Here is a 22,958-nt window from a genome sequence, read left to right on the forward strand (position 1 = left end):
ATTACCCCAGGTGTAACCTAAACAGAATGTTTTCATGGTTGACCGTCCATGCCATTTTTCATTACGGTAATCTGAGGTCTTTTCTTTTCTTCTTTTTTTCTTAGCAAATCTAGTAATACGAGGGGATCGGGATTGGTTCAGCTTGCCCGAATTTCCAATGAGAGAGTTTTTCAATATGGCTCATAAGCAGCCCGACACTGGTTTAGTGAACTCCGACTTCTTTTGATTAACTACCGAATTGACTGCAATTCAAACTTAGTCCAATATAAGGTAACATTAGAAATTTGTGGAGAATTTATAGACCATAAAGAGCATTATATCTCATAGGTCCTATAAAATTTGCCATGGAGGGACCCATCCGTTGGGTAACTATTATGGTGGAATAGATTTAGGAAGTACAGTTGAGTCACAAAGCCAGAGGGAAATAGCTTGATTCATGGTAACTGAACAATCCACATTGATGAATTCTTTTATTATTAAAAAGAAATGGTAGGGTCTATCAAGCTATTGTGGACATCACAACTACATTATCAAACCCAAAAGGTCTTCCATTTCTATATGGAGGCCAGAGAAAGAAAGAGAGAGAGTTTACCAAAAAAATAATAAATAAATAAATAAAAGGTTTAAAAAGAGACACAAAGAAATAGCTCTACTGCAATAATACTTTATAAACCAAAAATAATATAAAAGTACAAAGCTTTTCTGTTCTGTTGGAAAGAAAAAGCTAAAGACAAAATCAACAGTAGAGTGAGAGAGAGAGAACAATTCAACAGAGAAGAGAGAGATAGAAAGAAAAAGTCTTTCACTAAAATACTAAAAAAGATATCTGTTCTGTTGGAAGACCTTAACTCTGTCCTAGCCATCACCATCATTGTCTATTTTGTTACTTACTCCCCCATTCCATCTCTCTCTTTCTCTCTAGCACTTCTTTAGTACCCCCTTTTGATCCCTCTTTCCGTGTCAGACTCTTGCTTATGATTTTTTGTCTTGTGGGTTTATTGAAAAAGCTCGGAAAATCGGGTTCAAAATTGAGACTTTGCTCTTTGATCTTTGTTTGTTTTTCAGTTTCTCATCTGGGTTCTCCGGAGTTGTTGATTCACAATGACTGTGGAGGACCGAAGACGTAATTTGGTGGGCGAAGATGTGAGCCAGGACAGGTTTCCGGTGGGTATGCGTGTTCTGGCTGTAGATGACGACCCAATTTGTCTCAAATTGTTGGACACTCTGCTTCAGAGATGCAACTATCAGGGTCTGTTACTTTCTTCTTTGTTTTTATTGTTTTTGGTTTGATTTTGTGTAGCACGTGAATTGAGCTTGAATTGTTATTCATTTTCAATTTTATAAAATTTTGTGTTTTGATCTGAATAGTATGTAGTTTATTCAAAAGTGTCGTATTTGGTGGCTCTCTATATCAAATATTGTTAATCTGATGAGGGATGCCATATTACCATTCATTTTGTTTTACAAGAAACATTTTAGTGATTGCTTTTAATGGGTATTCATTTATCCTAGTCGAGTATTTTGGTGTATTTCTGATTTTTTTTTTTTTTTTTTTAATTTTAATGGGCGGTTACACCCTGTTAGATGCTCTTCTGGTTTTGCATACTTCAATTATGATTATAAATTACACATGAATCTATTATGTTTGATTTTAGTATCTGGGTTTTGATGTTCATATTTTTTTTTCAAATTTGGCTTCTTTATATATGTGATTTTCTGTTTATGCAGTTACTACGACCAATCAGTCGGTCATGGCACTGAAAATGTTGAGGGAGAACAGAAACAAGTTTGACCTTGTTATCAGTGATGTGAATATGCCAGACATGGATGGTTTTAAGCTCCTGGAGCTAGTAGGACTTGAAATGGACCTACCTGTCATCAGTAAGCTTGATATTTTTCTTTGTTCTTTGAGATATATATCATTTGCCTTTTTGTGTCCACAAATGTGTATAGTTTTGGTAAATATGTAAGGTCAAAGGGCTCCAGTTGGAGTGGAAGGATTTTTTTCTTGTGACCTCAATATTGTTAAGTGCTCAATCCAAGAAATAGAAAATGGTTGTTTTAGAATTAATGAATGACATGGCTAATTGATTTAATTTTGTCTTCAATGTGGTTTCAGTGTTGTCATCACATAGTGATACTGAGCTTGTGATGAAGGGAGTTACCCATGGTGCATGTGACTATTTATTGAAACCTGTTCGAATTGAAGAGCTCAAAAACGTATGGCAACATGTAATCCGACGGAAAAAAATTGACCCCAAGGAGCAAAACAAGTCCCCCAACGAAGATAAGGGTGGTCATGGTACTGGAGACGGTGGCCAAGAGGTCACATTGACAGGTAATGCAGATCAGAGCAAACTCAGTAGGAAGCGGAAGGACCAAAATGAAGATGAGGAAGAAGAAGATGAAGAAAATGAGAATGAGAATGATGACCCATCAAGCCAGAAGAAGCCTCGGGTAGTTTGGTCTGTAGAGCTGCACAGAAAGTTTGTTGCAGCTGTAAATCAATTGGGACTTGAAAGTGAGTATCTGCTACAAAGAAGTGATCATTTGTATTTATTGCTTGGGGCTTATCATGCCTGATTCCTATTTAATTTCTGATGCAGAGGCTGTTCCTAAGAAAATTCTTGACCTGATGAATGTTGAAGGGCTTACAAGGGAAAATGTGGCAAGCCATCTGCAGGTACAGATCTTTCCTTTCTCTTCACTTTCATGAAGAAAAAAAAAAAAAAATCTAACATGGTTATGCCTTTACAGTGAGATATTCTCTACTTTGAAAGCTTTTAGACCCATGAATAACATTGGATTTGAGTTAGATGGAATAATGTTGTGTTTAACTTGATGGGAGCATTCCCATTAAGCTCTTTAAAATTTCTTCAAAATTTAACTTTGAAAATGTACTTTTTTTTATTTAACTAGCAACTTCTTAAAACTACCAAATATCAATCTCTCTAAATATTTCTCTACTTTAACTAAATATTATTTTTTATTAATAAATATAATTTCCATGAAACTCACTCACTTTGATTTCATGCTAGAGATTTACCAAAATGCCACCCCAACAACCAAAATAATATTAAAAAATAAATAGCTTTTGCTTTTGGTGTCTTTGTATTTGGAGAGGAGTTAAAGCAAATGTTAAATTTAACTTTGGATAAAGAGTTTGATAAATGATGTTTTTTGTGGATTTTGTTAACAATTTAGAGAAATGTTAAATATGAAGAGCTTGATGGGGATGCTCTTACTATTGGGAAAGATTTGGCTTAAAGTACTTGGAAACAATTGAATAATGAATCAAAAAAAGAAGCATTTATTGTTAAATATATATAGATGTTTATTTGATTAATTCATGAAATTTCTAATAGAATTGAGTATTAGACCTACTCAAACTCCTAGAGACAATGCAGAGGATGATAAGCATCAAGAAGAAGACTTATGATAGGACTCTAGTATTCTCCTATAGTGTTTAAACTTGTATTGTATTGTAGAGTTTAAGTTAGTTTTCTTTATATGCCTTCATGAGCGGGAGCGCGCTGGTTTATACTTTTTGGGTAGTACATTGCATGGGTAGATTAGGAGGTAATTTTGACATTTAAATTTAATAATTGAGAGAATTCTTTTCTTTATCAAAGATAGTGGTTCGATTTCCAGATCAGCTGTAGTTTGTGTTGTAATTTTGGAATTTTAGTGATAGAGTGCATGCCTATGCCCCAACTAGCTGTGGAGGAGCTCAGCATACATGAAAAAATTGGGGTATATATGCCTTCATGAAATAAGTCATACCTTATTTAGGACATTGTACCTTTAAGCTTACTGTGTCATCTTGTGTTGCAGAAATATAGGCTTTACCTGAAAAGAGTCAACGTTATAGCAACTCAGCAGGCTAGTATGGTTGCTGCATTGGGGGGTAAAGATTCGTCTTACTTGCACATGGGTTCACTAGATGGATTTGGAGAGTTTCGCACCTTGGTAGGATCAGGAAGGCTTTCAAGCTCAGGTCTGTCATCATATACACCAGGTGGGATGTTTGGTAGACTAAATTCTGCTGCCGGTTTGACACTTCGTGGAATTTCCTCTTCTGGACTTATACAATCAAGTGGTCAAAACTTGAGCAGCTCTGTCAATGGTCTTGGGAAGCTCCAGCCAACTCTGTTGCCTTCAAACCAAAGTACTAGTTTATTTCAAGGAAATCCGACATCATTAGAGCTCAACCAGTTGCAACAGAGCAAGAGCATTACACCCATTGGAGATTTCAATCCCATTAGGGATTCAACAGGTTTTGCTGTTGCTACTAACTTTACTGACAACAGAGTGACTGTTGGTAGCTCAAATGGTTTGTTATCAAGTGTCTCAAGCAATCCTTTGGTGTTGCAAGGGAATCCACAACATAATAGGAGAGCATTTGGAAACCAATCTCCTCTTGGAGTGGCTTCACTGACTCCAGACTCTTTCAGCATCGGGGTTGGCGGTTCTTCTAAATTTTTTGATAATAATAGAAGTAATGAAAGCTGGCAGGGTGCAGTTCAGTTATCCAGATTTTCACCAAATGCTTTGCCACTGAGTGAACCTTTTAATCACGATCAGTTGCTTTCTAATAATTTGAGTATATCCTCTACCAGCCCTCATATTGGGAACAGTCCAATTAGTTTTCCTTCAACAAGTTCAGTTTCAGCTGCTCTAGAGGATTCAAGAGGAGATGCACAATGCCAAGAAGGCTTGATTGGTAATGTCGTTCAGAATATAAATTACACATCAAAGCAAAGATGGGAAGAACAGAAACAGAATTACAACCAAAACTTGAATCATACAGTCAGTGCAGTGAATTCTCTGGTTTCTGCCAATGGTATAGTGAGTCCCTTGGGCCAAAGTTTGGAGCAAAATAATGCAACCTGCAGCAAAAGTTTCGATGCGTCTCTGATTGCCCAATTTAATAATGGTGGTACTCTGTCCATTGGTCAGCACAGTGAGGTTGAGAAACCTGATCTGGACACAAAGATGAATGCCAATGCAGACTACCTCTTGGAGCAAGCAAAGGCACAGGATGGTTTCATTCACAACAGTTATGAGTCTTTAGATGATATAATGAATGCAGTGGCGAAACGGGTATGATAAATATCCTGCCTTTTTTGCTTCTGATTCTTTTTTTTTTTTTTAATATGTGCACATTTCTCTTGATCAAGTCATAATTTTAAATGGGTGTCACATTGTCAAACTCAGTGAACCATAGAAGCTAAGATTCTGGTTAACACAACTTGATATGTGCAGAAATTTCATTTCCACACTAGTTTTCTTTTCCAGCTAGATATTATATTCTTACAGACTTTTTTTTTTTCTTTTTTCTCTTTTTTTGCTTGCTCACATAATGCTTACAGCAGTGACTATGATTACTCCATGACCAAATACTGCTTATTTGGTCACAAATCTCAAGCTAATACCTTTCTAACCATCATTACTTCCATGAAACAATGACTTCGAAATCACTACAAAGAACGATGTTGATGATACATCATGGATGTTGATTGATAGCCAGCTAAGCATTTTCAGGAGAGTTTTATATTTAAAACTGCAAAATAAACTGCATTATGCCTGTATATAGTTTTCCTTGCCAGTAATAGGGTGCAATATCACTAAGTTCTTTGAGGGGCAGGTGCCATGGCCAACAACTTGCTAATCAATCTCTTCATTGTGTTGTTATTGACTCATTGCTGATTGTTTGTCGGATGCCCTCGTTTGATTATTTTCATGCCTACATCCATCTAACCTTGAGTTTTACCAAAGATTTTATTTTTGTGATACTGTTATTTAGATAGATCTTCATAATGGTCAGGTTGCTAGCCAACCAATTGTTAAATTCGTAGAGTGAGAATGCATTATCTAATCTAGTGTGCATACTTAGTCAGCAATTGATTTATGAAATGTCTTATAAAAAACAACGATGGATAGAAGTAGTAAATAAATATATGCTCATTAAAGATGTAGCAGAGAATGTTGTCTAGGATTGGATCCTTATCAGCTAACTATGGCTTATTTCAGTTGTGACTCATATTATTTTACAATATAAAATAATAAACATGAAAGAAAATGAACCTATGATCTAACAAATCTTAAATTGATTGATTGCACACACATCAAGTAAATGAAAAATTTTCTTTCTTTCAGCATGTAGCCATTTCAATACCAGATAAACAATGAAATGCAGTGTAGTTTTGCCATCTTTTTTTGGTGCTAGTGGAAATAGAGGGGAAGATTTGCAACCAATTTAAGCTGTTTGTATCATTTGCTTGTATACATGTAGAAGACACCTTTTGTCTATACTAAGTTCTCTGTTCTATCCTCTTATGACAGGATCCTATGCACCTCATACAAGAACATAATCAGATGATGTTGGGTGATGGGGAATTTGGATTCGATGCTTACTCTCTTGGGTCGTGTTTATGAGACCTCTAGCTTAGAGAATTGAAGGGCATCACCATCATAAATATACTCCTCTTAGAAGAGTTTGTATTATCATGTATTTTCTTCATCTTTTTTCTTCTTTTTTTTCCCTCCTTTTTTCGCTCTCTGCTACTGCATATTATTTTTTTAGTTCCAACTGTTAACATAAGATCTTTTTCTTAATTAATTCTTTCCACTTTTCCTCTTCCTGTTGTTGATAGAACAATGTCATGAGAAATTCTTAATGTCTTTCTGATATAAAGATGAATAAATGTATGTGTATGCCTTTTCTTTTTTCTAATAATAAGAAAAGACCTATAAAAGTTTCATATTGTATTCAAAACCTAGGAACCATGGTCGGTTAATACATAGGTTAATTCTTTAGCACAAATCCCTATCAAAATCTTGATCAACAAAGAAAATCCCCTCAAAATTTATTAAAATAACAAGTACTCAGGAATCAGGATCAAATTAGACCCACGATCTTGATAATCTTGAACAACAAACAAAGTCCCTACAAGATTTATTTGAATAACAAATACTCAGGTGCAATAACTGAAAGCACAGATGAAGCACCACAAATCTACAACCATCCATGGTGGTTGGTTTTATTTCACCATTTTTTATTTCAAGTAATAGTTATTCATTTTCGTAATGGAATAATCATTCTGCCTACTAAATGAGTTAGTGTTATGCAATTACGGTTTATGAATGGTGGTTTCAGGTTTGGTTCATTTCAAATTAGAGAGCACATTAGTCAAGAAAATGGAATAACATCCTTATATAATAAGATTAAAACTAACAAATTTTGTATGCTTAGTTATTTTTGGTTAAAAAGAGTACATTCTTTAAAATCGTGCATTTTTTTAAAAACAACTCTAATTTGTAATTTCAAACCATTTTTTTAAGCGTACTTCCAAACGGAACACTTTTTACAATTTTGTTTAAAAAAGTCAAAATTTGCGGGACAAGACGTACTCTACTCCATTAAGCCTTGGCGCATTTTAACACAAACAACCATTGATGAATATATCAAATATGCAAGGCGATTTTGCCATCCTTCAAAAGCATAAATATAGATTAACACAGGAATCTGGACAAGGCTATGTAGTGAATGAGTATGGAGAAAAGAATAATAATATTACAAACACATGAAGAAAGGAGGATGCCTGCTGAGAAAATTCATAAGTGAGAGTAAAAAAAAATTCAAAAAGAAAAGAAAAGATGCTTGGAAGTTTGGAACAAGTAAATCGAGGTAAAAACATCCAGCAAACATGATACATGACTATTCTCTCTCATCTCTTTTCACGTATACTCTCTTGGGTGTCAAGAAAGTCAGGTTTCCTTGAAATAATGCACAGCCCTTCATTTCTTTATCTCTGTCTTCTGAGCAATCAAATGGTTGAGTTCAAGGCACCAAATCATATTATCTCACTAGAACCCAGGACAAATATGGATCCAAGCAAGCATTCAAGTCAATCTAGCTCAGTAAGCTGAGCTCTCCTTTCTGCAGCTTTTTTCCTCACAAATATCCCCCACCTTAAAGCGGCTTTAAGTTTAAGCCATCCAATGAATGCTTTCCCTGAGCTGCGGCCGCGCTCATGCCCAAATGTCCTATCCATCTGAGAATCATATTCAACACTGTAAGAGAAACAAGGCTCATCAGAATGACCAAAGCCAATCCCCATTCCAACACCAACTCCCGTACTATATGTCTTTAGCAGTCTCTGCATGTCATCACTCTCCAACATCTCCGAACTCCTAAGGCGGATTTCATCGGCAAAAAGATCTTCCGACCCCTCCCCATTCCTCGGATGAGACCAATCTCCAGAAAAATATGAATCCCCAACTGTAGGAGTTCCAACTGGCATGTAGTCTATGCTGCTTGATAATGCTGCTTGTGAGTTGTTTAATGTCATTACAGCTGTTTGATTACCCCTCACACATGGAAATTCAATCAACTGAGGGACAGATTGGTGGTTATATTGGCTTTGTGTGTCCGGTTCAGAGATATACTGCTGTCTGTTCTGAACATGTACAGTTGCTATATTCCGATCTGCAGTATAGTTGTGATCAGCTATAGGTGTAGCTGAGGCTCTTATTGCCTTCTTAGTACTGGCGAGGGAGTTTAGGACTTTGCTATCATATTCTACAACTTGATGCCAATTATCATATGCTCTCTTCACCAGGGTATCCACTAAAAGCTGCATGAAGTTCCAAAATGAATGAGCTGAATTTACTAAAAGAGAGAAAGTATCAAATGATTGCTTATCAAAAAATCATTCAACTCCTGAAGAGAGGTTGTGGTTAAGAAATTTTCCAACAAACCAAGAATATAAGCAGAATAGCCAAGCTGCTGTCACTCAATTTATGCAATCCCTTATGCCAGAGGAGTCAAAATTAGGATTTATGACTACATAAGCAAAAAAGCACGTTGGTAGCATGAAGAAAATCTATAATCATGTATTATTTCATTTCTGAATGCCACATATTAACAATATGAATTGACCTTCAGATGCTGTTTGCCACTTTCTGTAACTATGGCACGTTTTTGTTGTTAGTTATTTGATATTCTTAATTAAAACATCCAAGTAAGATTATACCTGAGTATTATGATTATCTAGTTTGGTACCTCTCTTTGTAGAACTTTGTTTGTGTTGTTTGCACATAATGTAAGAAGAGAGCATATTATAAATCAATCTGGCCAAATTAATAGATGTGTTATGGTGATCAACATTCCAGAGAAATGAAGAAAATCCAACCTTTTGGCTGTGGGAAAGCAATTCCAGAGCGAGGAATTGCCCATCAGCAATAAGGCCTCTGAGCTCATAAATATGGTTGAAAACAATGCCAGTGCTCTGTGTCTCATCAGTGTAGTAAATATAAAGCTTCCCGCCCAAGACACATGTCTTTGCATGCTCCACTGTGTTCTCCCACATCCTGTTGGACATTCCACTCCCAAGAGTCTACATTGTGAGTGTGAGCAACAAAATAAGAAATCGAAAATGAGCAACGATCGAACTCAAAGAAAGAATATGAATTATAAAGGAAAGAGAAAATTGTTTATGAAAAAAATTGAAAACTAAGTAAATCCTTACACTTCTTAATCTCTGTGGATCCTTGACAAGAAGCCGAAGGAAATCTTCAACTGTTACAATTTCAGCCTTAATCAACTTTTTATGCAGTGCTCCATCCTTTGCTATTCTATCCAATCTCCAAACTTCGTCATGCAAAGCAGGAGGGTAATGTTTCTTGTATACTGAAGTTACAGAAAGAATAATTTCATTAACACAAGCTTTGCATGGATTTGTTTAAAGAAAGATGAGAAACATTTCTAAATTTGCCTAGAACCAAAATATATGCATAGACATAGGACTAGGACCACGCAACTCACACTAAGCTAATAATAAAAAAATTCTACAGAAATTATAATGGTTGGTATTTAAACCAACCAATCTACTATTAACTGCACCTGAGCAGGTGATCCTATTATAGTGAGTCTCATTTGAAATAGACAACATTAGTTTCTCCCTAATTGAGGGTGTCTCTTGTATACCTTCTGTGTATTTTTGTTGCACCGCTCTGCACTTTCTAATGAGATTGATTTAATTGAAACAACTATTACCTATTGCTTAAACTATCCTAAGTGAAAGTAACAACAACATAAAAACTCACATTCGCCCCTATGATCTTTTACAGAAAAAGCCTCTGTTTTAGCCTCACGTACACGAATCCCCTCACAATATCCAGGGGAAACCTTAACACCAAGCCTGAACTTCCTGCTCCTTATCCAGCTGGAATTGTCAGTAAAAGTAAGCTCTCCTAGTGTTCCTACTCCTTCCTTGAGGATCACCTGTAGCTCCCCAGTCAAAAGTGGCCTTTTCCCCTCACGTTCCTTTACTTCCTGGCTCTCAAAGTGCTCTTTGGTCCAATCCTCATCAGCTTCGTCATTGAAGTCTCCATCAAGCACCACTAAGTTCAATTTGGCTGCGGATTCTGACCCAGTTCGCACAACACTGCCTGTATTCAGGTCTAGCAAGACAACATGGATGGCTGCTCCTTGCTCACCCTCAACCTTTCCGCCTGTGAATAGGTGTGGCGGCATTCTTGTTTTGAAATGAAGTTGCAGAATTGTTCCATCTGGGCCTTGTATTTTTGGAGGTAGAGACCTATCAAAGGTGAAAATATAATCACTCAGTTTATAATTAGTTGGGATCATCATTAAGACAGAGACAGCTGAGAAAGTTATGTCTACAACATTATCAATTCTTCTGAATGTCTGCAGTTCATACATGTCATGCATAAACTTAAAGTCCAACTTAGAGTCCTGGTTTTGTCTGTTTTAACTTAATCCACATATTACTGTCAAGGAAGCATCAAAATATCAAACACATACGTTTAGAACTCCATCTTATTGCCCACAAAGGGTCATAGCTAGAATCGCTTTGATAAGTTAACATAAGAATTTGTGTCATAAGCTTGCCTCAGGACTCATGAGTCATGAGGAAGACCACATATACCGACAAGTAGTGGTGCTGCAAAAATTCCATCATTTATCCTTAAATTTTGTAAGAATCATAAAGGTCTCTGACTGACAATGAAAAGACAAAGATGCTAATTGTTAGCATCTAAATGTTAATGACGGAACTCACCTTCCTGCCACGTTAGATTGGCCTAAGTTTGTTAAAGCACGCTCCACTTCTTCACTGACCTGTTATCACGAAAATGGCAGAATTAACAAGAGGAGAACTTGTGAGGGGCAAAAAAGAAAAAGAAAAGGTACATATGCACGTGAATGCCTGACCCATGGCAGAATATTAACAATTTAATGTGGTTAGTTTTTCGATTTATTTTGTTGATGAACTGTAAAATAAGGTAGTTAAAGATCCACATTTGCAGTCCTGTTTCTATGATTTGCAGAGCTGAACGGTAAAGGAACTCAACTCCAAGACTATCAACAAATTCAAGAAGATGGCAATTGATAATCAAAGTAAAATAACCTAAACTCTGCAGTTTTGCAAATAATCACTTCAAAAGATAACTATATGACTCACAATTCTGCGGAGAAGAGGCTCTAAAGATGAGCTAAGTCTTTGCAAACTATCCACCTTCACAGCTTCCACAATTACACTGCACACATAAATTGAACTCTATAATCATTGAAGTGGACTCAAAATTGAAACTGAATGCTTGCACAGATAACATTTCAACAAAAATAGAAAGAGAATAACCACAAGACTCAACTATGAAGTTGATTAAATTCACCAAAAGTTTGAGGAGGCCAAATTAATGTAAAATTCAAGCCGTTAGTAGACATTACAAGGTTATAAGCTTGCGATAAAACTTATCTTGGTATAAAGTGAAATGATCTGTGGCCATTTTAGAGCAAATCATAAATTGATCAATGTTTACATATTGGTACTCTCCAAAATCTTCTTCCCACAATACCCCCTATTGTCTCATCTCTCATTATCCATGTTTTAACAACAATATCAATTTATAAGACAAGGACCAGTCCTGCATGTAACCTTCCTTTTCTTGTAGAACATCAAGTACCAATTCTCCATGCAATATCCAATATTTTCTGAATACTATCAAATGATTAAGATCGTATTCAAGCAATGGATTTCAATCCATTTCGGATCCTAAGAAATGGATTTCAATCCCCCAATTATTTCAGAAATGTCATAACTTATATACAGTGGGAGGACCAAATCCACAAAAACCATAACAAAGACAGTACCAAAAAATGAAAGCAAAAAAACCCAACATTCTAACTTTTCAAAGAACAATTACACTTATGAATCAAAGGAAGAACTCTCATCAACAAAAAGGCCAGGGTAAGATAGATAATGAAAAAGTTGTACATAAAACAGACCTCGCCAAAGCTGGCAACTTCGGCTTCTTCGATCCGGGAACGAGCTCTGCATCATCCTCCACACCTTGCCCATACCCTCTCTTCTCCACTCTCCTTGAACTTTCCATCCAATCCAAGAATATGTTTTTACTATAATTACCAAATTTAGAAACCCAAGAGATCGTTTCGTTACAATAAATCCATATATACTCCAAGAAACTTCACAGAAGCAACACCAAGCCGCAAATATAAGACCCACGAAACAAAAAGCTGCTTACTTGACAAATTATGGATCTGGGTAGTTTATGAAAGATCCGTCGGCTCAGTCCAAGATAGATCTAAATCAATTTTTTCTCTCTATTCTAATATTAATTAGATTAAAGTATGTATTTTTATATTGTAATGTGCGCGTGGGTGCGTATTGGAGTAACATAATTGAAGTCCACAGCTGTGTTGAGAGTATGGTGACGTGCGAATGGCGAGTGCATGAACGTTGAAAACCGCGTGTTTTTTTTTTTTGGGCGTCTATTTTGGTACGCTGGTATTTTGACCGTCTTTCCTCTGTAAGAAAGTCAATGGACTGACGGTTGAGCCGACAGAGACGACCCCACGGATCTGGTTTAGTTATACGTTAGCGTCTCGCAATGATATTAAAGGCCTGCCAAAATGTACCACAACATAAGCCTCGTTTGGCAGTTCTGTTTCCGCCTCATTTGGCTATGAGAAATAGCGAAAATGAAATTTACCAAAGTATAAATGAAAAATGTTAAAAAAAATATATAAATTAAACATTTTTTTAATAAGATTTTGGAATGGTTTTTTTAAAAAAAAGAAAGAAAAGAAGCACAACCTATCTCAGTAGTAATGACTATTTTAATCCAAAAAACACTTTTTTTCTGTTTTAATTAGGATGTTCAAACTGCCGCTAATTGCTTTGGTAGACAGTTATAAAAAACTGTTAATTGCAGTTAGTGGTATTAGGGGTAGGGAAAAGCAGTTAATAACCGCTAAACGTCTACACTTATATATAATAATATAAATATATATTATATATTTTATATTAATAATAATTATAATATAACATTCAAAACGCCGTAATTTTAGCTGTGTATGACTGTATGTATGTGAAATATAATATAGTATGTGGTGTTTTTGGCCAAGCTTTATTCAAAAATATTGTCTGGCCCAAAAAACAGCATGTTCATTTCATCTTTTTGGGAACACTTTGGTCCCAAATATTTAAAATAAGCCCAAAAAATAGGCCCAGTGATAGCCTAAAACACTTAAACAGCCCAAAAAGCCCATATAAAAAAAAAAACCTGGAATAACCACTAACCACCTAGGTGGTTGCGGTTATTAAAAATCGATAACTGCACAAGGCGGTTGCGATTAGCGCTTATAGCCAATAACCACTAACCGTAAACGTTTGTGCAGCCCTAGTCTTAATTACTATATTTTTAATACATGCTCCAACAAATACTTTTTTAAATATTGTTTTTCAATGTATTAAGGGCGAGAAAAAACCAGTTCTTCACCTCTCCTATCCCCCCACCCCAATGCCTCTTGTTGTGCAGATAGGTGAAAAAATAAAAAGGTTCTTGTTGGGCTATTTCTCAGGGCTTTGATTTAAATGTTAGGCATACTCCTTGGATCCCATCCATCCCAGGATGAGGATTCAAACCCATCTCCAAGTTTGAAGTTCCCCACCCTCCAAACCCTACCAACCTGTGAAATCTGCCCAGGAGATGGAAAACTCCCAACTTCATTTCACTCCCTTCCCCTTATTCCCTCAGGATTGGAAAGCTCTTTGGATTCTGAAAACTTAGCAAAGGTTGAAGCGCTTTTTGTGGAAAACAACCATCCCTGACAGGACTAACACAAATCCGTATCTTGGTCTTTGACCTGTACAGTACATGATGCAGCTATATATTATATGTACCTTTTGCAAGTGCAAGAATCAAAATTTGTGTACAGCGCTAGGAAATGCTTGTAATATGTAATGATTTACCACATCAATAGCTCTGCATATATTAGTAAATGGTAGAGCTGAGAGGTCCATTACATTGTCATTTATAGTTTAAAGATTGATGCATACAGGATATCTGAGGGCAACGCCTATAGAGAGAGGGAGGGGAGAGAGAGAGAGAGCATTTCTGCCTCAACAAGGTGACAACTCAAAGCACTTTCGCTTGACTGCTTGTATAAATATCGAGGGTGGAACAATTCACTGCTTGGTCTGAAAAAAAATAAATCGAATTCTGCAGACAATTACTCCCCTTCCCAGCCCATTTGTCGGGCACGCCGCTCCCACAACAAAGTCACCTTTCTCTCCTTGATCATTAATGCCTCGGCCCGCTCTCGGGCCTCCTCACAGGTTTCAGTGGCAGCATTGCATTTTTCTGCCTCCCTCTGGTACTGAGAAGCAACCCTTTTGGCTTCAGCAAAGGTAATGTTCATATGGCGTGTGTGCTCCTCCGCAACAGCCTGCTGCAGCTTCAACTCCTCCGTCAGAAGGTCCACAAACTGCTTCTCCATCTCCTGCTTGAGATCCGGGTCATTACTTCCACAATCTGTTCATTAGCATAATAAAAATCACATTCATGAGATCACAAATAACTAGAAAAGATAACTAGTCTGGAAGCAGGGCAAAAAGGGAGGAGCAGGAAGCATGTAGTGGCTAAGACTATCATGACAATAACTTTGTCCTCATGCAAAGGTCATAAAATTAGGGTATGTTAGAAGTTGTTTAGATTTTCTACTATTTGAAGTGAAATAGGAAGAAGAATCAATTGGTAGAAAGGAACTATCAAGTAAAAGCCAGACAAAAGGGCCATTGGCAGAGAGCTAGATGGGTATAGAAAGGTTGGAGCTCCAAAGTTTGGCAAAATTAACTTTATGGCAACATTTAAGTTCTTAAAAAATATTAAATTTTCTAAAAAAATGTAAGTTTACAATAACATTATACTTAAAATTGTTTATCAGTACGACCCAACTCAGAGTTGCCCAAACCAAGAAAGAATAGCTAGATTCGTGTGGTATATCCACATATTTAACCTATAAATGCAATTTAATCTCCGGATGGACAGTAGAAACGACATATATGCTTCGTCCAAAACATATGCACAAGAAATTCATAAAACCAGACAAAGTGGAAGAGTCATACGTCCCTTTAACCTAGAAATGAAGGATACAATAAGGATTTTGAACCCTCAGTATAAATCTCAATTATTAACAGAATACGGATGAACTTGATGGTTTAGTACTGCAGGAATTCCTTCTCCAAATTAACAGAATAAAGATGAACATAATGACGATTGAGTAACATAGGAATTTCTTCACCAAGTTGAAACAGCAGGATGGACTCTAACCTGTTACCGAGAGATTGGCCAGCCCTGCAAAAGAATACAATACCCAGAGATGACCAATATTAGTATACACATAAGACTTACTAAAAAAATTAGTATACATATAACAATCAAATCTCTGATTACAGCAAGACTAGAACTTGGGAATTCAAAAGAGAGTCATTGTAATGAGAAATAAAGCAAACAAGACAAGGAAATCAACAATAGACATTCCAGATCTGCGTGCAATTTCATTAGCCCAATTAGTTTGTGCAAGCCCTGGAATAAGAAGGTTGTGGACAACTAAATGCAAAATAATGCATGGAAAGAGGTGCAAAAGAAAGCATGTAGAAAACCATCTCAATAATCTATATGTGAAGAAAGTGTCTCAATACAAATGACCCTCATTCCATGGAACAACTAGATCTATTATTAACTTTTCCCAAACAAATGGCTATCTCCATTTCTTGTAATAGGAGCAAACATTTGGATTTTTTTTTTTTTTTTTTTTTTCAGCCCATCCTTGTGCTTTCATCGACATAGATGGCTGGACAGCAATAGGCAGATTGCCATATGATTTAACGTTCACATCCAAAAAGATATCCAATAAACTCTTTTATCAGATAATGACAACAATGAAGACTCATCTTACCAAGCACAAAAGGGACTAAATACAAGTCACGGGCAAAATGCAAAAATAAATCAAATTCATATGAGCTCAGCATCTATGTGAAGTATTTCAAGCAGATCAATGTCCAATTTTATAATCACTCACTAAGAAGGCCCCTAGGTAGGACCCCATTTAGGCCAGACCAGAACTAGATAATGACCTATTCACAAACAAAAGCATACCAAATGCCACAATTTTAATGGAATGAAACGATGAGCCAGTCTGAGTCAAACCAAACAACCACAAACATCGTTTTAGTGGTGCAGCATAATTTACTGAATAATATAAGTAGTTCACGAAAATACTGGTTGATACAAATTACTCAACAAAACATGTACAGAAGTCTTTATATAAAGCATGTGTCCCCGGGGCTCTCAATACTATTGAGGTCACTGTCACAGGATGTACATGGCAACCATATCACTGGAAAAGCAACAGTTCATTCATACCAAAAACATGCTTTTGTGTAATCCAGCTGCAGCGCCCATAATTTTGAACCAAACTAAAGGTGATCATTGGTGCAACAGCACTGGGAAACATTTCTCAATTAATTGTAAAACTTCAGAGCTATAATCAGCTTATTCGTCAAATAGGATAGGCCACATATTTGTGAAGAATATAGACCAAATCCCCAAACTATTCATCATATATAATAATAGTTTTAGATCATCAATATATCAAGCACATATTTTTCTTTTTTCAATAATTCCAACTTAAAATGCTTCCCAAACTCTCAGATCATTCTTGGACCTTCCAAGATCAATCACGACTACAGTTGATTCACCAAGTCAACTGGACAATATTAGGTGTTAAAATGGATTTTGTTACGCAAGTCAGCAGAAATCATGCACCTCATTATTGACACCAACTTACCACCAACATCAAGTACAGTGCAACAAATACTATGAAGGTATCATCCCACAGGTGGAGACAATAATAAAGGATTAATGGGCTTTGGGTTAGCCATGTTATGATTGATCAATAACTATTCCATATTCAGATATTGCAGAGCACATCCATGGAGTTACAAAACATGGTTATTTAAGTCACCCATAGCAAAAAGCTTCAGGCTTCTTAATTAAGGCAATAATGAATATTTCTGCTATAAAACTAAGTGCGTAATCATTTGGAAACTCAAGTTCAGGTCACCATAGAGCATAAATAGGCATGCAAGACAAGACAAGGCCAGATCTTACGATTCTCCTAGAGCTAGAAGGATACATAAATGAGATCAAAGAAGAATAAAACCATCAACACCAAGTCACTGAGTTCCATCCAGTTTTTACGCATAAAACCCAGAAACTGAAATGGTTGTTCTTTCGTCCAACAAGTTCGTATTCCCATATAGACAAAAATACAAATAAGAATAACAAATTTAGATCTACAAGAACCAAAATCTCGAAATGGAAAATATTAAATACCTCGTATTTCATTGTAATAAAACAAAATTGAAAAATAAAAATACACCTCTAAACATGAACTGGAATTCACTCTACGGAAACTATTCTAAAAGCCAAGTAAGTCGAAAGCTCAGAATGCAAATTTATCAATAGACCCCAAATCGACGAATTGGGGACCCCTTACTAGAGTTACTCTCATATAACTCGGCATATAATAAAACAGAATGGAAAAACAAATCCAAACCTGAATTGGGTTTAACTTTCTCAATCTAATTCAACAACACAATGAGAATGAGCTCCAAATCCAAAATCAGTGACTACAACAAATCAAAAACACAAATTCACGATATGGGCATCGCTTAATTTCACTCCAATCAACATATAATCAATCAAAACCAGAAATTTACCGCATCCCAGAAACAAAAACACCAAAAATCAAAATTAAAAAGAATTACCCAGAGAAAAAAAAGAGAGGGAGTTATACCAGGAGCAATCTTGAGAAGGGACAGAGGAGGAGGGCAATCACAGATGCAAGGAGGGCAAGAGGCTTTGGAACTACCGAGCTTTATACCCTTCTTGAATTTCCAATACAGAGCCGGCCCGCACACTCCCAAAGCTGATATCACCGCAAACACCACCAAACAACACCTCAAGCACGCCCCAGATCGCCTTGACATCTCTCTCTCTCTCTCTGTGTTACTCTCTTTCTCTATCTCAGTGAGATGGTGAGATCCAACGCTCAACTGGTTTGTTATGAAAAAAAGCGTACTAAGTTTTCATGTTTTTAACCTTTTGGCCTCTTATTTTGAAAGAGTCGGTGTCTCCACATAAATGAGCTGTAAACAAACGTTACCATTGCAGACCACTGAGCCCATTTCTCTCAATCACAGTCAACTCAAATTTTATTGCAAAATCTGGTGCGAGGTAAAGATCACACCGGTTCCAAAAAGTAGCTTCTCAGGTTTTCACACACCTCCATCTACATTTTGATTATTTTCTTTTTCTTTTGGTTTATTTCTTACTCAATCTTTACTACAGGTAAGTTTTTTTTTTTTGGAATTTTAGATAAGATTTGATCATAAATAATAGATGATGTCTAAGTTATAAATGTAAGAGATTTTTGTGTTTTTGTTTTTTTTTTTTCAAAGAAATGAAAGAATGTTGTTAAAGGAACATATTTATTACAAATTATTTATAAATTGACGTGAGCATCAACCTGAATCGAACCGTGTGATATATAATATTAATCATTAAAATGGACACAATCCATATAACACTCGTTTCTCTAAAATGTATAATGTCACACGTGTTTGTAAAAGGCAGCAATAAAAGCTATAGTACTCCAAATATTTTTTAAAATATAATGTATTTCAAAAAAAAAACCCATAATCATTTGTTTTGTTAAACTACAAGAATAGGCATTAATAAATGCAAACCATGATTTGAAATCATCCAACCATTTTCGTGATTTTAAGAAAAATCATAAACTTTTGAGCTAAAATCTTCACAATATAAAATAAAAAGAAATATTAACATGGGAAAACACATTTATTACTTTATTTTCTTCCTCTTTTTTCTTTTGTTCATCATCTAAAATTAGTTCTAATACTACTAATTGAAATATTTTTCCTAGTTTTTTTTTTTTTTTTCTCAAATATTAAAGCATTAATCTAGGGGAGGAGAGATGATCCAGGAAATGGTGCATAATGAGAGCAAGAAAAGAGCCCAAGGCCCATGATGGCTTAAGACACCAATCTGGGCTAGAATGGGCCAACACTGACATGGAAAATGGGCTTCAAATTTCCAGTCCAATGGTTCTTCTTACAAACCCAAACTCACCGACAGCATCATTGTAGCAACAAGTGGCCACAAGGCCGACAGCTCTGCAACCCTAATATTTGACTTAATCTGAGCTTGTTTTGTCGTGATATTAATCAATTAATTATATTAAATTATTTCTTTATAAGTAAGGTTTAGCATATAAAATATTTAATTAAAATGAGAATTGAATTGAATTATAAAGACAAAGTTTGGATCTAGAACTTTTATTCTTGTTAAATCATAAATTATCCTAAAAATTTAAACTAATAAAAAAAAAAGAAAAGGTCAGTTCAATCACTTGATTAACATGTTGACACTCCTTTTCATTACAAAGAAATTACACAAACTCCATAAATTTACTATTTAAACCCCACAAAAATATAAAATTTTATCTTTAATTTCATTGACTTGTGGATACAACCATATATATAGGTGGAATTATAGGATAGGGGAAAAAAATTACTCTCCTTTAATTGTTTACTCTTTAGAGCTTATAATATCCGTTTAATTTAGCGGTTTCAAAACTAATTTCACAAACATAGCTAATGAAGACATATAAAATCACAATTCAATTTTTAAAAACACATTTCATTCCTTACTATACAACATTATCACAAATTTCATCTCTTTCCCGTGACATTTGGGTTCGTTTGATAAACAATTTCGTTTCGGTTTTAGTTCGATATTATAGTAAAAATTGATTGATGTGAAAAAAAAAAAAAAAAAAAAAAAGGTAAAAAAATAAGAATATTTGGTATAAAAAATTAAAAAATTTTATTTTATAATAATTTTTTCATTTGAATAATAATAAAAAATAATTAATATGGTGTAAAAAATAAAAAAATATTAAAAAAATATATAATAATGAGTTGTCGTTGTCTTTACCAAAACTATTTAACAAACGGACCCTATCCTTTTGGTAAGATGTGATGCATAATGGGTTGCATTTGTAGTGATTTTCTTCAAGTCTTGATCATGATGTGATGCATTTTGGTCCTATCCTTTTTCTTCCCCACCAAACAAGTGTTTTTTTTTCTTCCGCCCCAAGTTTCAGTTTGGGATATTGTTTGGGAAAAAAATATCCCAAACATCGAGAAACTCCCAAATATATCTGGTGCCTTTCAACCATTTACGCCACAAACGTAAGGTTTACAGTCCTCCACGTCTCACTTCGTGTCACATCCTTGCAAACACATGGCTCCAGCCCCCTCCATACATATATGAAAAGCTAGCAAGAAACCCTTAAACCCCAGAAAACCCAAGCTTCTCAAAGACTCTCTCTTTCTCTCAACTATTGCACTGAGACGCAAATCAATGGCGAACAAAGAGATGGAAGTGGTGAAGGGTGTGGACCTAAAGAGGTACATGGGTCGGTGGTATGAGATAGCCTCATTCCCAACGAGGTTCCAGCCCAAGAATGGTGAAAACACAAGGGCTACATACACCTTGAGAGATGATGGGATTGTGAATGTGCTCAATGAGACCTGGACTGATGGGAAAAGAGGGTCCATAGAAGGCACTGCATACAAGGCTGACCCCAAGAGTGATGAAGCCAAGCTCAAAGTGAAATTCTATGTGCCTCCCTTTCTGCCCATCATCCCTGTCGTTGGGGACTACTGGGTTTTGTTCCTTGATGATGATTATCAGTATGCCTTGATTGGCCAGCCTAGCAGGAAGTATCTTTGGGTATGCCTGACACCTTGTTATCATCCTCTTTAATATGTAGATTTAATTTATTTTTTTGTTGATATGTGATTTAACTTTGCTCAATTTTGTCGAAGTTGGGAAATTTCAAAACACATTCTTTACTGCCGAAATGTTGCTGCAGCTTAGTTGTTTGTATTATGATTTGCTGTGTATAGGGTGTTAAGGGTCTTTGGTAGATATCTGAGCATTCCCAGTCGACTCCCTATAAGGGAGTCTATTCTAAGAAATATGTTCAAAAAATTATAAAATATGTCCCTACTGCAGACTCCCTAAATGAGCCTTAACATGAGGATTGCCACAGTAGAACCCGAAGAATATGGTTGTATGTTATGGTTTAGCTGCTGAAACTGAATGTAGGTTTTGTTCAAGTTTTCTGTAGTGTTTAGTGCTTGTGTTTCTTTCTATAAAATTTCAGTCATCCCAAAAAAAAAAAAAAAAAACAAAAAAAACAAAAAACAAAAAACTTTGCTCAGTTTTACTACATCATGGATTGATTTTTATTTTGTTTTTTGAAAATAAAATCTGGGGAATGAGGAATTGATAGTGAGAATAAGAGTTTATTTGAAGGAGCATTTGGATTTGAGGCATGATTTGGTTGATAATATTAATAATAATAAATGGTGTATATCTTTTTCCTTACAAAAGTTGGGTTATTGTATTGTATATCCTTGCATTGAAAAGACAGTTTTAAAAGGTACCAAATTTTGGTTTTTTCTAATTCATCATCTGTGCTTTGTATATGCTAATGCATAAAATTTATTGTTTGTTTTTTGTGGTGTTTTGTTAGGTACTGTGCAGGCAAACCCATCTAGATGATGAGATCTACAATCAACTGGTTGAAAGGGCCAAAGAAGAGGGCTATGATGTGAGCAAGCTGCACAAGACGCCACAGAGTGATCCTCCACCAGAGGGAGAAGAAGGGCCTAAGGACACCAAAGGCTTTTGGTGGATTAAATCCCTTCTGGGGAAATAGGGATAATCACAATGGTGTATTGGGGCTTCACTGTTCAAGTACATATGAAATAAAAGATGAAACCCTGATTGCAGCATCCAGATTAGGGATATTTCTGTGTTCATTTGCTTTTGGAGTTGTTGTACAGCAGGAAATGGCGTACAAGTGTGTGTGTGTTGAGTTTTGAAGTCCAAACTGTGAAGTTATAAGTTGTGAACTATTTACCTAAATCTCATCTGGGTCTGTTCAGTTTGCTTTGATGTGAAAATCAGCCATGGATTATATATATATAATCAATGGCTACTGGATATTATAATATTTGTGAAATATTGATGTGATATATTATATGAAGATTTCCATATCATATTTATGATTCTTCTTGGACCTTATCCGATAAGTGATGTTTAGACTGATGCTGACTGCTATGAGGTCTTATCTTGACAGGATGCAGTCTCCAATTGAGTCATGTAGGAAGAAAAAAATGGTTATTTTAGAAGAGAATGGAAGAAGAGTGAGCATTTGGTCCCTCTTGGACCTTATCGGTTTACGGTGATGTTTGGATTGATGCTGTCTGCTCTGATAAGGCCTTATCTAAACAAGGATGCAGCAATGAATCATGTCGAAAGAGAAAAAGCTTCTTTTTTTTTTTTTTTTTTTTTGCCCTATTAAGGTTTCTCATATGCTTTAAAATTCCCGGGTATCTCCTCTTTGACTCTTGAGCATTCATGACACTGTCCTCTCTTTTAATTTCTTTCTTTAACAAATTATTCTG

At 35.7% G+C, this 22,958-nt stretch overlaps 4 protein-coding genes across 4 annotated transcripts; 2 read left to right on the plus strand and 2 right to left on the minus strand.

The window, feature by feature from the left end:
* Positions 1 to 755: 755 nt before the first annotated feature.
* On the plus strand, positions 756 to 6,682 carry RR18 (response regulator 18). Its single transcript, XM_059599655.2, has 6 exons — positions 756 to 1,249; positions 1,729 to 1,881; positions 2,120 to 2,521; positions 2,607 to 2,683; positions 3,835 to 5,103; positions 6,346 to 6,682. The coding sequence occupies exons 1-6, from the start codon at positions 1,102 to 1,104 to the stop codon at positions 6,436 to 6,438; spliced, it is 2,142 nt and encodes a 713-aa protein (XP_059455638.2). The 5' UTR covers positions 756 to 1,101; the 3' UTR covers positions 6,439 to 6,682.
* A 792-nt stretch (positions 6,683 to 7,474) lies between these two features.
* LOC132183690 (calmodulin-binding protein 60 E) lies at positions 7,475 to 12,669 on the minus strand. The gene is made up of 7 exons (XM_059597067.2): positions 12,314 to 12,669; positions 11,490 to 11,565; positions 11,088 to 11,146; positions 10,111 to 10,604; positions 9,534 to 9,694; positions 9,198 to 9,401; positions 7,475 to 8,639 (listed from the first exon to the last, which is right to left on the minus strand). The coding sequence occupies exons 1-7, from the start codon at positions 12,418 to 12,420 to the stop codon at positions 7,911 to 7,913; spliced, it is 1,830 nt and encodes a 609-aa protein (XP_059453050.1). The 5' UTR covers positions 12,421 to 12,669; the 3' UTR covers positions 7,475 to 7,910.
* Positions 12,670 to 14,276: 1,607 nt separating this feature from the next.
* Positions 14,277 to 18,596, minus strand: NKS1 (ubiquitin-associated protein (DUF1068)). The gene is made up of 3 exons (XM_059598561.2): positions 18,191 to 18,596; positions 15,661 to 15,684; positions 14,277 to 14,862 (listed from the first exon to the last, which is right to left on the minus strand). Exons 1-3 carry the CDS (start codon positions 18,381 to 18,383, stop codon positions 14,561 to 14,563), a joined length of 519 nt encoding a protein of 172 aa, XP_059454544.1. The 5' UTR covers positions 18,384 to 18,596; the 3' UTR covers positions 14,277 to 14,560.
* Positions 18,597 to 20,666: 2,070 nt separating this feature from the next.
* On the plus strand, positions 20,667 to 22,526 carry TIL (temperature-induced lipocalin). The gene is made up of 2 exons (XM_059597068.2): positions 20,667 to 21,213; positions 22,022 to 22,526. Exons 1-2 carry the CDS (start codon positions 20,842 to 20,844, stop codon positions 22,205 to 22,207), a joined length of 558 nt encoding a protein of 185 aa, XP_059453051.2. The 5' UTR covers positions 20,667 to 20,841; the 3' UTR covers positions 22,208 to 22,526.
* The last annotated feature ends 432 nt before the right edge of the window (positions 22,527 to 22,958 follow it).

This window comes from Corylus avellana, chromosome 7 (assembly GCF_965113065.1).
Source record: "Corylus avellana chromosome 7, dhCorAvel1.hap1.2, whole genome shotgun sequence".
In the NCBI taxonomy this organism is placed as follows: Eukaryota; Viridiplantae; Streptophyta; class Magnoliopsida; order Fagales; family Betulaceae; genus Corylus; species Corylus avellana.